Source organism: Podarcis muralis, chromosome 9 (genome assembly GCF_964188315.1).
Source record: "Podarcis muralis chromosome 9, rPodMur119.hap1.1, whole genome shotgun sequence".
Classification (NCBI taxonomy): Eukaryota; Metazoa; Chordata; class Lepidosauria; order Squamata; family Lacertidae; genus Podarcis; species Podarcis muralis.
Window position 1 is genome coordinate 61,087,449 of NC_135663.1, and position 12,666 is coordinate 61,100,114.

A 12,666-nucleotide genomic window follows, 5' to 3' on the forward strand; every position below is an offset into this window, starting at 1 on the left:
TGTTAGTGTTATGTGTTTGTGAGTGCCTTGACTCCCCTAAATTACTGGGTCTAGTGAGTGTTGGAGTTTAAGTAATGCTTAGAGTATTAAGATGGGCTGGTAGAGGCTGAATTTAGCAGTGTCAAAATACAGACCAAACCAGTTTTTCCCATGCCCATGAAACTGCCTGGGAGAAGAGCCATCAAGAAGAACAAAAAGAAGGTAATGAGCAATTAACAAAGTGAATATTATATACTGGACAGCAGATGGGTGTGAGCCCCACCTTCCACTGAGAGATAGTTAACACAGAAAAAGCAAAATGGTGTTCTTAGGATTGCAGTTGCCTGGTTGTGAGCTAGAGAGAAAAAGTGTCAGTCTGTTAAATGCAGCAAGCTAAGCAGAGGGACAAAGAGCCACATTTGATTTCTTTTTGAATCCAAGACTGCAGCAATGGGAGGAACAAGACCCTCTTGGAGTGTAATGCTTTGAACCCGCCAATCATAGGGTCAGGTTGTATAGATGTATAAATATCCCATGTATCATAAAGTCTCCATTGTGCCTCATTTTCAAAGGAAACACAAAACACCTGGATCCCTGGAATCTCACAGTGGGGTGAGATTGGGGTGATTTATAACAGTACCGAAACCTTAACCCAGCAGCAAATTGGCAGCCAGTGCAAGTCCCTCAAACAAGATGTTGCATGCTGGAGGTGCCAAGCAACCTAGCCACCAGGTGCTGCTCTAGCTGCAGCCTCCAGACCAACGTCAAAGGTACATTGAGTGCATGCCTTGAAGTTACCAGTGCTGTGAACAAGCTATACCAATCCAGAAATGGTTGTAGCTTTTTTATCTGCCAAAACTGATAAAAGGCACTCCTGGCACTCCACAGGAGATGCAGTCTTTAGAGGGCATCAGGCTGGCAAAGGTTGCTGTTCAACCTCTCCCACTCTTATCCATGACCCAGTCTCCATCACTCTTATCACCACTGCCACCTGCAACATCTGTGGGAATGGGGTTATCTGTCATGGAAGCACCTCAAACAACAAGAAAGGAGTAGACCATTCTTTGAGCCAGACTAATTCCTGCTCTTAAGGAGCTTCGGATGTTTCTCAAAAGCAAGAATGAATGCAGCCTTCTCAGTAAGTAGCATATTTCAAAATAAGCAAAAGGGTGTTTAAAAAGAACTGCTATGAATTGAAACCGGGAATGCCATTTGAACAGGCAACACTGTCTTTTCCTTAACATGCGCGGGGGGGGGGGCAGGGGGAACTCCCGGACGGTATATTGACCAGGAATGTCCAAAGTCCGTTTCGGGGGCCTAATGCAGCTCGCTGGTTGGTTGAATCCGGCCCCCCTGTGGCAGTTTATTTCCTGGTGTAAAATCCTAAAAAAACCTCAACAACTTCAATCCTAAAAACAGCTCAACAACTTTGGGGTAAGATAATTTTAAAAAGCTCAACGTCAATCCTAAAAAAAGGTTAACAACTTTGGTTGGCCCTTTGGTCTGCCCTCACAGCCCTTCACTTCATCAAATCTGGCCCTCTTTGAAAAAAGTTTGGACACCACTGGATCAGAGCGGAGAAAAATAATAATATGGGGAGGTGACGACAGCAACCAACTCAGTAGAGAGCTAGTGACAGATAGTGCAAAAGCAGTAGCAGTTGTAGTTTAACAGGAAGCAAGAAAACAAACAAACAAACATTTTATTACTTCTAGGCAAGTGTTGTTGAATTACAGAATTGTAGAGTTAGAAAGGACCCCCTAGGGTCATTTAGTCCTGCAATGCGGGAATCTTAGCTAAATCCTCTACGACAGATAGCCATCCAACCTCTTCTTCAAAACCTCTCAGGGCCCCCAGTCACTGAGCTTGCGCGCTGCTCTGCGCTTTCTTTCTCCCTTTTCTGACAGAAAGCGGGGGTGGAGGTGTGGGGAGGCAATGGGGCCGGACAAGTGCAGAGTGGGCCGGGCTCTTTTTCTAGCTCCCTCCCCAACAAATCTGAAGCAGGCAGACTTCGCAGCAGCAGCAGCAGCAGCAGGCGAGCCGTGGTAGCTTACCCTACGCACCCGTGCGCTTCGGCGGCCAGAAGTGAACTCCGTCTCGACTTTTTCCCACGGTGAACAAAGCAGGCAGTGAGAGCAAGAGACCACCGTGGTGGAGAGTGGTGCTGGTTTTCTTTGCATCACGCGCCTTCCCTTCTTGAGTGCCCTGCGATCCTGTGCAGCGCCCCTCTACTCGGATGCAAGCCCCCTCGAACTCAATGGGACCTACTCCCAAGTAGGTGAGTCTGGATTGCTGCCTTAGTTTCACTTCCCTTTTCCCCACCACCCGGAAGAGAGGGGCTCCTTCAGCTTTTGTTTCTGTTTCTGGAACTGACGAAAACGTCAAGTTCCCTCAACATAACTTGTCAAGATGTCAAAAACTTGAATCATAACTTGAACATGTCAAGTTCCTTGGACAGTGCAGCCTGGTACACGTGTACTCAAAAGTAAGTCTACTTGTTTCCAATACATACATAATTTTATTTGTACTTCACCTATCCACAGTTCAGACCATGATCAAGGCGGCTTACAACATTAAAAAAAATACATAATCACAACAGTAGTCATAACAGTAGTGTACTCAAAAGTAGTCATAAACAATAAATGAAACATTAAAAAATACAAAACCAAACCGAACAATTTCCACATATATCGCAACCAAATCTAAAATAAAGATATAAAAAAACCAACAACAATGCTGTCCTTGAGGGACATCAAGGCTTCAAAGGAGTCACAGAATCATAGAACTGTTAAGTTGGAAGGGTCATCTAGTCCAACCCCCTGCAATGCAGGAATCTTGTGCCCACGACTATGAGATTAAGAGTCTCATGCTCCATCTGAGTCAAATTTTCCCATCTCCTCTTTCTCATCCCCTAGGCACCCATACCAGGGTAGTGTGTATCCTGGTTGTCCAGGACTGTTAACCCAGTCCTGTAGGCAATGCACATCCATTTAGTTGCACATTTGCAAACAACAAATTAATATAATTTCTGAGTTACCATGCAAAGGATTGAATTGTTAATGAATTAAAAAAAACAAAACAGTAATAGTTTCCAATTCCTTTACAACAATATAACTTACTGGGCCAGTCAGTCTATTTTAGCCTGACCCAATGCACAAAGTTGTGAGGACAAGGGGAAGGAACCATGTGCAGTACTGTCCTGAGCCCCTAGCAGGAAGTGTGTGATAAATAAACTGGTGTAGCCTAGTGGTGAGAATGTCACATTAAGTCTGGAGGGGTCTGGGTTCAAATCCCTACTTAAGGGAGCAATCCGTCCTTCCACATGTCAAATGGTTGGGTGGAAGTGTCACTGTTTGCATCCCTGCTGGCAGTAGCCAGCAAAAAGGGGGTGGGACTGGGGTCCACTGGATCCCCAACTGGACTTGCTGCTGTCACACAAAAGCATTGGGCCCAATGTGGGCCTGATGGTTGGGCCAAGTTCTACTGCCCCACCTTCCAACCCAGGCACCATGCATGGCAGGTCGATTCTAGGCTCTGCATGAGCTGTGAACTCACTGGGAGAGCTCTGGGCCTCAATTTCCAAAGGTAAAATGGGCATGAACAGTGCTTTGTAAGGATGACTGAAATGTACCACGGAAGCAATAACTGACATAGCTCGAAGGAGTCAAAGCTGAAATCATTTAACTATTTGGCATGAGATACAGGCTGTAAGATGTAAACAAGACAGTTTCACTTGATTCCTGTGGGACAATCTCAGTATTCCAGAATAGAACTGAGGGATACACACCAAATTTTACGATTAAAGGTACATACTAGTAATCCTCCCTGCTCCCCAAAACCAATGTTAATTCCCCTTTAACTGTTAGGACGGGCCCTCAAATAACAAGTCCCAGTTGGCATTGCCTAAGCTCTGGGTAACAAATCTTACGAATTCTGTATCATTTCCAATTCACATTCCTGTAGCTCAGAGCACGCAAAACAATTGTATTCCGATAGAATACAGTGACTGTTATTTCTGGAAAGGAAGAAATTCCCTCTCATGTTACAATAGCGGGAACTAATTAGGAAAGGATCAGCAAAATGAGAGCTAAATCAAGCTTCAGAATTGATGGCAAAATTATTTCTCAAAAGGAAAGCTTTTATTAAGTAGAACTCAGTAATTGTGCTCGTAGCAACTGTAAAGAGCCTAACACTGCCCTCAACAGTCCAATTCAATTCAAAGGGGGGAAAGCTGCTCTTAATATTATACATCGTCCATCTCAAGCTAGTTATAAAAATAAAATTGCATAATGTTGCAGGTGGTTCATATTTTTTCCTGAGGTCTCAAGTGCTGAACAATACACTCAATACCTTACTTAATCCTGTCCTAAATAACATGCAAGTTCTTAAGCGCGACACTGTTTGTATCCATAGGTGGCGCAAAAATATGCAACAAAGAAAAATCCATTGTTTATTGCGGCAGATTTCATTGCAAGCATAGAATTCAACAAGTCGTTTTTTGAAATTCTCTCTGTATTTTGCCCAATGAATCAAAGGGAGCCTTTTCAAGGTAGACAGAGAGGTTCCAAAGGAAACGATATGAATGGTGAATCACATAACACCTCTGGAAACCAGAACGTAGTGAACACTGGTAAAACACTGAGTCAATCCCATAACTGCTTTGGTTTTTTTTTTAAAAAACCCAAACCACCACCTAAGGAAGAGAGAATTATAACATAAAATGCCACAAGATATTTTGTGTTCTTATATTGTGATTTTATGTTGTAACTGCCCTGAGACCTGTGGGTATAGGGTGGCATAACAAATATATAAAACAAAACAAAACAAGAATAAAGAGGACAACACAAAAGCAATTCATTTTAATCAGATTATTCCTAATCTCCTCTTCCAAGGACCCTTTGGCAGGAGCTGGTAGAGAAAGGGAGGCACTAAAATTTTCTGGTGTACACTGGGACAGGTTTGCCAATTGCCTTGAAAGGAAAACCTATTATTATCTTTCACGTTTATTTGGAATGAGAGATCACTTAGGACAGGCATTGTACTGTTGTTGTTGTTGTTTAGTCGTGTCCGACTCTTCGGGACCCCATGGACCAGAGCACGCCAGGCACTCCTGTCTTCCCCTGCCTCCCGCAGTTTGGTCAGACTCATGTTTGTAGCTTCGAGAACACTGTCCAACCATCTCGTCCTCTGTCGTCCCCTTCTCCTTGTGCCCTCCATCTTTCCCAGCATCAGGGTCTTTTCCAGGGAGTCTTCTCTTCTCATGAGGTGGCCAAAGTATTGGAGCCTCAGCTTCTGGATCTGTCCTTCCAGTGAGCACTCAGGGCTGATTTCCTTCAGAATGGATAGGCTTGATCTTCTTGCAGTCCATGGGACTCTCAAGAGTCTCCTCCAGCACCATAATTCAAAAGTTGTGTTACTAACAAGATATAAATCTAAGAGTTACAGCTTAAAGTTGCAGCTCATGTTATAAGTATGCCATAGATTTTATTAATGATCATTTGTTTTCTTCGCTAGCATGTCTGAAGAATGCTATGGGAATAGAAAGGACACCCCTTCACACCTATGTATCAAAACTTCATTGTAATCAGAATATTTTTCTTCAAAACATGTGTCTGCTTGTGTGTGTATGCACATACATCTTCATGGTTCTCATCAACTAAAACAAATAGGAAATAAGAGTCCAAGGCATCCTGGAATTATAGCTGCTATAATTCATTTTGAACTTCTTGATGTGATTTCATTAACATGCTGCTGCATTTCTCCTCCTACAGGCCTGTGGTCAACGTGGAGTGACGAAAGTCAGCAGTAAAAACATTTAAAGTATCTTCATGCACTATGGTAGAAGAAAGAAGTTCAGTCACCAACCATTTCCTTAGTGCCTTCCTCCTTGCAATAATCTTCTGGAATAACATCCAATGTTCTGCGGGGAAAGGATTGATTATGGACTTTTCCAACAGATTTCTAGTTAAAGTACCTAAGAACCTTCCAGCACAAATGACAGTGTTGGATTTGTCATATAACAGTATCTCTGAACTTCAGATTTCAGATTTCAGTTCTTCTTCTAAGCTCCAGGTACTAATTCTTTCTCATAATCTCATTGGAAAGCTGAACTTCAGTGTCTTCCAGTACAATGAAGACTTAGAACATCTAGATCTATCCTATAACAAGTTGCAAAGTCTTTCTTGTCACCCTGTTACAAGTCTCAGGCATCTAGATCTCTCTTACAATAACTATGTAGACATGCCCACATGCCCGGAATTTAGCAAAATGTTAAAGCTGGAATATCTTGGCCTCAGTGCTAGAAGAATTCAGAAATCAGATTTCAGTGTTCTTGCTCATTTACAACTGGAAACTCTGTTCTTGGGCCTAGAAGACCTCTCTGAATATATACATGGAAATCTTCCAGTGTTCAATACAAGGAGCCTTCAGATTATATTCCCACCAAACAATGATTATCAAGTATTGCCAGATCTAGAAATCAATGTAACAGAAAGTTTAGAGCTGTCAAATATCCAAGAAACACAAGTCAATGACTTAAGAACTTTCCTGCTGAAACTTAACAAAAACTCAACATTACTAAACCTAACACTGAACAATATACAATGTGACTGGGAAGACTTCATTGAAATTCTTCAGACTGTATGGGAATCAACCATTGAATATTTTGTTATAGCCAATGCATCACAGTTGGAAGCTCCAAATTCAATAGAGTTTAAGTATACAAAAACTTCACTCAAAGCTTTGACAATTAAGCAGACTACATTGACTACGTTTCGTTCTGATGCAAAATATCTGTTGCAATTATTTTCGGAGATGAACCTTACAGCCTTGACCATTTCTGATGCAGGTTTGATACACATGCTTTGCCCTTCAAACCCCAGTCATTTTACTTACTTATGTTTTTCAAATAACAGTTTTACAGACACCGTTTTTCAAAATTGCAAGGACCTAATGTTCCTTGAAAAGCTCATTTTAAAAAGCAATCAGTTAAAAAAACTTGTCAGAGTAAGTTTAATGACCAGTCACATGGCATCTTTGAAATATTTGGATCTGAGCCTGAATTTATTGCAATATGAAGACCATGAGAATAAGTGTGACTGGGGTAAAAATCTGGTTGAATTAGATTTGTCATTTAATAAGTTGTCTGAATCAGTCTTTAGATGTCTGCCAGTCAATATTCAAATGATTGATCTTCAAAACAACCAGATTTCAAGCATTCCCAAAGAGATTACTGAGCTGATGTCTTTAGAAGAAATAAATTTGGCATCCAATAAACTAGCTAAACTGCCTGGATGTGGTCAGTTTAGAAATCTGAGGTTCCTGAATATAGAAATGAACTCTGTTGTCTCACCATCTTCTGAATTCTATCAGACATGTCAAGGCATCAAACAGCTAAAAGCAGGACACAATCCATTCACATGTACCTGTGAATTAAGACAGTTCATCAGTCTTCAAAAGCAAGGATCTATGGAGTTGGTTGGTTGGCCTGACGCTTATGTGTGCGAGTACCCAGACTACTTAAGGGGGACCCTTTTAAAGGACTTTCACGTCTCTGAAGTTGTTTGCAACGTGAGTCTTCTGATTACGATAGTTATAATTATTACCGTGGTCTTAGTAGCCACTGTTTCCTTCCTCTGCATCCGCTTTGACGTTCCATGGTATTTGAAGATGATGTGGAAGTGGACTCAAGCAAAACACAGGATTCGGAAGAGTAATCGTGAAGACATGCTCCCCAACATAGAGTTCCATGCTTTTATCTCCTACAGTGAACATGATTCTGAGTGGGTGAAAAACGTATTGATTCCAAACTTGGAGAAGGATGGCTCCATACGGATCTGCCAGCACGAGAGGAACTTTGTTGCAGGCAAGAGCATTGTGGAGAATATCATAGACTGCATTGAGAAAAGTTACAAGTCCATCTTTGTGTTGTCTCCTTACTTTGTGCAGAGCGAATGGTGTCATTATGAGCTCTACTTTGCCCATCACAAGTTATTCAGTGAAAATGCCGACAGTTTAATCCTGATTGTGCTGGAACCAATCCCTGCATACATCATTCCTGCCAGGTACCACAAACTGAAAGCTCTCATGGCCAAGAGAACGTACTTAGAGTGGCCAAAGGAGAAAAGCAAGCATGGACTTTTCTGGTCTAATCTTCGGGCAGCCATTTACGTTAAACTGTCCAGCAACGAAGAAGAGAGAGCATTTTCACTGATTTAAATTAAAATAATCATATGCAGATTTCATTATATCAGTAACGTTCATGTTGTATGGCATGGGTAGGCAAACTAAGGCCTGGGGGCCTGATTGCCTTCTAAATCCAGCCCGCGGACGGTCCAGGAATCAGCGTGTTTTTCCATGAGTAGAATGTGCCCTTTTATTTAAAATGCATCTCTGGGTTATTTGTGGGGACTGCCTCGTGTTTTTACATTAATAGAATGTGTGCTTTTATTTAAAATACATCTCTGGGTTATTTGTGGGGCATAGGAATTCGTTCATTTCCCCCACCCCCCAATGTAGTCTGGCCCCCCACAAGGTCTGAGGGACAGTGGACTGGCCCCCTGCTGAAAAAAATTGCTAACCCCTGTTGTATGGTTGAATAATCATGTTAAGCTTCCAAACAATGAAGAAGTCATTTAGCGTTGTAGCATTCAAGTCAGTTTTCATTGAGCTGAATTTATATAAAAATAAACAGATCTGCTGGTATGAGAGGAACTTTTGTGCACCCATGTATTGTTGAAAATATCAGAGACTGCTTTGTGAATAGTTAGTCTTTGTGCTGTCTTCCAATTTTGTGCATTGTGAATGCCTATCAAAAAAGTACCGGTATTTACTGAAAACACTCATTTTGTTAGAACGTATCCCTACATATATAATTCCTGCCAGGTATCACATACTAAAAGCTGACATTGCAAAGGGAGCCCACTTAGACCAAGCAAGGGAGAATAGGAGGCATAGAGTTTTATTTGTACATATTAAGACAGGAATTCATATTAAGCTTGCTGTATTTATGCTTTCATAGTTATTATACCTATACTAACCTTAATATAGCCTAGCTGTAGGAAACCAGCTATTTTGAAAAATATGAAGGTGTCATATAATGGTCAGAGTATTCGTCTATCTACCCCAGTATTGTCTACTCTGACAGCCTTTGGCTCTCCTGGGTCCCAGGCAGATACTCTTTCCTATTAGCCACTGCTTGATCCTTTTAGCTGGCAATGGGGCTTTCTGCAGGCAAAATATTTATTTATTTAATGCATTTCTATATTACTCTTCCATTAAAAATCTTCATACCATTTTACAATCACCAATAAAATCTAATAAATAAATAAAAGGCAGCACTAAAAACAACCACAGCAGGCTAAAAGCCTGGTAAACTGTCAGGGAACTGCCATCGGAGCCAGAGGGAGAGGGAGGGCTCCAGAGGGATTCCGGAGATCGTCCCGGGAGGGAGAGAAGCAGCACATCTTCTGGGGAAGGAAATCAGCGTAACACCAGTGGAGAAGGGGGGCAGAATGGGGAATCGGCGAGGTGGCTCTAAGACTTTGCCGGGAACCAGTCCTGCGCAGAAGGCTTCCGCGCAGGGAAGCTAGGCAGAGACTAAGCGTCAGAGAGCTTCTTTGCTGGAAGAAGTTCAAGAAACGCCCACTAACGGATTCTGCCAGCGATTGAGACAGTCACGGGCACGTGGCTGTCCAGACAGAAAGGGTTCATTCAGGCAACCAGCCAAGGGTGGCGTTGATTTACACACAAGCAACCCCTAGAACCATTACATAAACTTTAAGTCTTTACCCTTGCACTTAAACTCGTTTGAGCTCACTTACGCATTCCCAAAGGAGAGACTCAGCTACCTTTTGGAAAATTGTTGCAAAGGGATGGCAAGACTCCCCCTCCAAAGTGGAATACTCCATCCCTTTTGGGGCATGGGAGTCATACTTCCAATCCCTATACACAAAAAACATCTACAGGCTCAGTCCCTACCTCTTAAGTGATACCAGGGCTGAGTGGCCCCCGGTGTCAACTGAAGAAGCCTGCAGGCTTATTCAGTCTCTTAAACCTGGCAAAGCTCTTGGCACAGACAATATTTCCCTAGAGCTCCTCAAGGCCAATGCTGAATGGTGGGCCCAGTGCTTGCTGCCGTTTACCAGCATAGATCAATCGGCTACTATCCCAGAGGATTGGGGACTAGCAATCATCTTCCCAATATACAAGAAAGGGAGCAGGTTTGACCCTGCTAATTACAGACCAATTAGTCTCCTAAGCATTATTAGTAAACTCTGTGCTGCCCACTTATGTAATAAACCTGAGGATTGGATGTAGCGAGAATATGTCCTTTCAGAAGCACAAGCTGGTTTCAGGGCAAACCAATCACTTTAGACCAAGGCCTAGTACTCCAACATCTTGCGGAAAAATATACCTCAAGAAAAGAAGGATCCCTCTATGCAGCTTTCATCTGCCTTTGATTTAATATCACAAGATAGGCTTTGGGAAAAACCTAAGTGCCTCAAACATAGACAGACATCTACTGCGTCTCATCCACAGCTTATACGAAAACATTCGGGCCCAGGTTGGGTGTGACCGACAGGGCCATTTATCTAAGGAAATACAAACCTACCATGGTGTTAAACAAAGCTGTGTCCTTGCTCCCATTTTATTCAACTTCTATATTTACTCCTTAGTAGGAAACATGGAGAAAGAAAATGCCCACCCCCCTAAATTGGCTGGTACGCCCCTCCCGGTTCTCTTGTACGCAGATGACACAGTTCTAATTTCCTTCTCCTGTGTGGGCCTAAGAAAACTTTTAAGATCTCTCACAGCCCATTGCAAAGCCGAACAATTAACAATCAGCTACACCATAGGCGCCGACACCATGGGGCCTGAGGGGGCTCGAGCCCCCTCAAAAAATTTTTTTGGGGGGCTCAGCCCCCCCAATAATCTCGGGCGCCCTTCCAGCAGAGCGCCGCCGCCGTCCCCCGCCTCCTCCCCACCTGCTCCCTCGCCAGCCAGCCAGCCAGCCGCACGCCCTAGTCGGAGAGCCCCGGCCGTCCCCCGCGAGATTAGGGAATCCCCAGGGGCGGGGGCTCCTGCCTCGCTGCTTCGCAGCACCACCGCCACTGCCAAGGCACTGCCGGGGGGAATTTCCTTCCTCCTGGCCCCCGCGAGAACAGGGGAATCCCGACTGGCCACACCTCCCAGCCAGCCGATTGGCTGGCTGGGGGGCGTGGCTTGCCCTATTTAGGGCCAGAGCCACTTTATTTGCATATTCATGAGCTTATTTATTATTCATGAGCTTTCCCGGGCCCCCCCAATATTTTTTATAAGTCCGCGTCCCTGAGCTACACTAAATCCAAAGTCATGGTGTTCTCTAAAAAAAGAATGAGACACAAATGGAGAATCGATAATTGACCCATAGAACAGGTATCGTCTTTTAAATACCTGGGCGTAACCTTTCAGGATATTACCAGCATTACCAGGTTAAAAATACTATTGCAAATGCCCAAAGATCTACCAAAGCCCTTATAAAGTATTTATATGGAAAAGGGGGCCAATATATTCAGGCAGCCTCTCAGGTCTTTGTTACAAAAGTATTAACACAGCTGACATACAGCTCCCAGATTTGCAGCTTCCTAAATCTTGATCCCTTAGAACCCTTCCAAACTAAGTTTTATCACTGTGTGTTAGGGATCCCTTCTTGCATGTCTAACATAGCTGTCCTCTAGGAGGTTGGGCAAATCCCTGTCAGTGCTTGGATATGGACCCTGAAGATCCATTATTGGTTAAAACTTCCCCCCCCCGGTTGGGTTGGCACCTGTAACCCTATTGGATTCCTACCAATCCAAATGGAAAGCTACACTGCACAAAAAGCTAAGAGGCTTGGGGTTTTCCCCACAGGCCCTGATAGCTGTAGGTTATGAGAAAGCTAGAGCAATAATCCGCCAATGAATTTGGGATGTGGAACTACAATGCCATGTGAGTGAGATGAATAAACACCCAGCAATAAAACACAATGGGAGAGGGTTCACCTCAGCAATATATCTGTCCAAATTACAAATACCTAAATACAGACAGCCGTTTACCCTTGCCAGGTTCAACGTGCTGCCATCTGCCTTATTGCAGGACAGATTCAAGGGCAAACCATACGTGGAACATGTCTGCCCCTGCGGCTTGATGGAGGTAGAAACTGTCTCTCATGTACTATTATGCTACCGTTTCTCCTGGGATATGGGGATATATGCTCAGTATTTATCACTCCTGTTATACAAACGGGTCCGAACTTCAATGTCTAAAACTCCTGGTAGAGGACAAGGATCCAGAGATCAGACTAAGGGTGGCCAAATTCTGTGCGACTGCCATAAAACTTAGGGAACAAGCTGTACTTCCAAAATGATTAAGGTTTTAAATAACAATTTTAGGTTTTATTTTAGTGATTAAGATTTAACTTATATATTTTTAACTGCTGCTATATCTGTATTGTCCCTATTATACCCAACTGCAATTCAATGTATCCCTATTGTGCTTTATGATTTTCCTGATATTGTAAGTGAGCCAGAACTGGTCAGTGACCGTAATAACAAATCCATTCATTCATTCATTCATTCACTTACCCATGTTCGTTGCCTTGTTTTATATTCTGAGATGTTGCAGTGTATAGTTCTGGTTGCCACATGACCTGGGGAAGAAAAATATTAC

The 12,666-nt window shown here is 43.1% G+C and overlaps 2 protein-coding genes across 4 annotated transcripts in view; one reads left to right on the plus strand and one right to left on the minus strand.

Annotated features, from left to right (window-relative positions):
- FAM114A1 (family with sequence similarity 114 member A1) overlaps window positions 1-12,631 on the minus strand; it is a 52,609-nt gene extending 39,978 nt beyond the window's left edge. Inside the window, exon 1 of one of the 2 annotated variants that reach the window (XM_077934389.1) lies at window positions 12,582-12,631. The gene's annotated coding sequence lies outside the window, so the exon portion shown is untranslated. The remainder of the gene's footprint in view (window positions 1-12,581) is intronic. The other variant, XM_077934387.1, reaches the window with a different exon arrangement.
- LOC114604733 (toll-like receptor 1) lies at window positions 1,756-8,691 on the plus strand. Of its 2 annotated transcripts, none has more exons than XM_077934385.1 (2): window positions 1,756-2,253; window positions 5,751-8,691. In XM_077934385.1, exon 2 carries the CDS (start codon window positions 5,815-5,817, stop codon window positions 8,194-8,196), a length of 2,382 nt encoding a protein of 793 aa, XP_077790511.1. In that variant the 5' UTR covers window positions 1,756-2,253; window positions 5,751-5,814; the 3' UTR covers window positions 8,197-8,691. The 2 variants fall into 2 exon arrangements, with proteins under 2 accessions (XP_077790511.1, XP_028600999.2); XM_028745166.2 differs by having other exon boundaries at window positions 1,757-2,257.
- Window positions 12,632-12,666: the final 35 nt, after the last annotated feature.